The 965-nt window shown below is 43.5% G+C and overlaps 1 protein-coding gene across 1 annotated transcript in view; it reads left to right on the top strand.

Moving 5' to 3' along the window:
- LOC119589054 (multiple PDZ domain protein-like) overlaps positions 1-965 on the top strand; it is a gene marked incomplete at its 3' end in the record, with an annotated part of 11,118 nt that extends 10,153 nt beyond the window's left edge. The window contains 1 exon segment of the mRNA XM_037937632.1: positions 896-965. Coding sequence (XP_037793560.1) covers positions 896-965 — 70 coding nt within the window.

Raw genomic sequence — 965 nt, 5'->3', positions numbered from 1 at the left:
TCATGTAGACTTCGAGAGATAAAGAGATGCTTCTGACTCTATATGAAATACATTTTATATACTAGCAGATATTTGCACTTGAATTTGACAAGAGGCCGCCCGCAAAGAAAGAAGTCATTCATCCAAATAGAGAGACATATGCAAATCTTACCCATACACAGTGAAATAGCATTCCTTCAGCACCTCCGAATGCCGACCGAGGGCGGCGCGCATTTAAGCTAATGCGACGGAGCCCAGCCGGGCATAAGGAAGTCTTACGGTACAAGGACGCCCTCTTACTTGCTAGGCTTCCGTGCTTACTCCTAGCCCTCCTCGGTAGACCTGAATGATGAAAGAAGCGATCTCCGCTATGAATGGGAAGATGATGTATGAGCTTGGAAAGCGGTCCTGCCATGGGACAATTACTTTGCCGTTTCGTTCCCTTGCGATATGGTATGATAGATCTAAAAGTGAACTGTATGTTTCTTCGGGAACATATATTTTGATAGGAACTTGCTGCTCGGGACAAAAAAAGACCTTTTAAAGAGGTGACGAAATTGTTTGATTAGGGAGGGATTAACGAGCTAAGAAAATATCTTCCCTTTTCGTTAATGTCATGCGTTTTATCTTCCTGATTTGTCTGTCTGGCGAATAGGTCTTCTCGCTTTGCAGTCGCATGAGGGTCTTCGGAAGACTTGTATAGTTTGGGTATGCACACCCATACGTACATGTATAGTGTTCCTGTGTGTGTGTGGTTGGATGTGATCACAAGTTTGCCTTAAATATCTCAGTTTATATGTTTCCTCTTCACGCTTTTATGTGATTTTGATTATCCATTGAGATCAAACTAATATCTCGTATGGACTAGTTCACATTCATATGAAAGTAATTACCTTTTCTCTTTGTTCGCTCACAGCATCTGCTACATTCGAGGGCAGGACGCAGCTGCCTTCCGCGAGGCTTCTCTGCTGCAGTATCGGTCGGGA

The sequence above is a fragment of the Penaeus monodon genome, chromosome 25 (assembly GCF_015228065.2).
Source record: "Penaeus monodon isolate SGIC_2016 chromosome 25, NSTDA_Pmon_1, whole genome shotgun sequence".
Taxonomy (NCBI): Eukaryota; Metazoa; Arthropoda; class Malacostraca; order Decapoda; family Penaeidae; genus Penaeus; species Penaeus monodon.
Note: the sequence above shows the minus strand (reverse complement) of the source record. Positions and strands in the feature narration are given on the sequence as shown.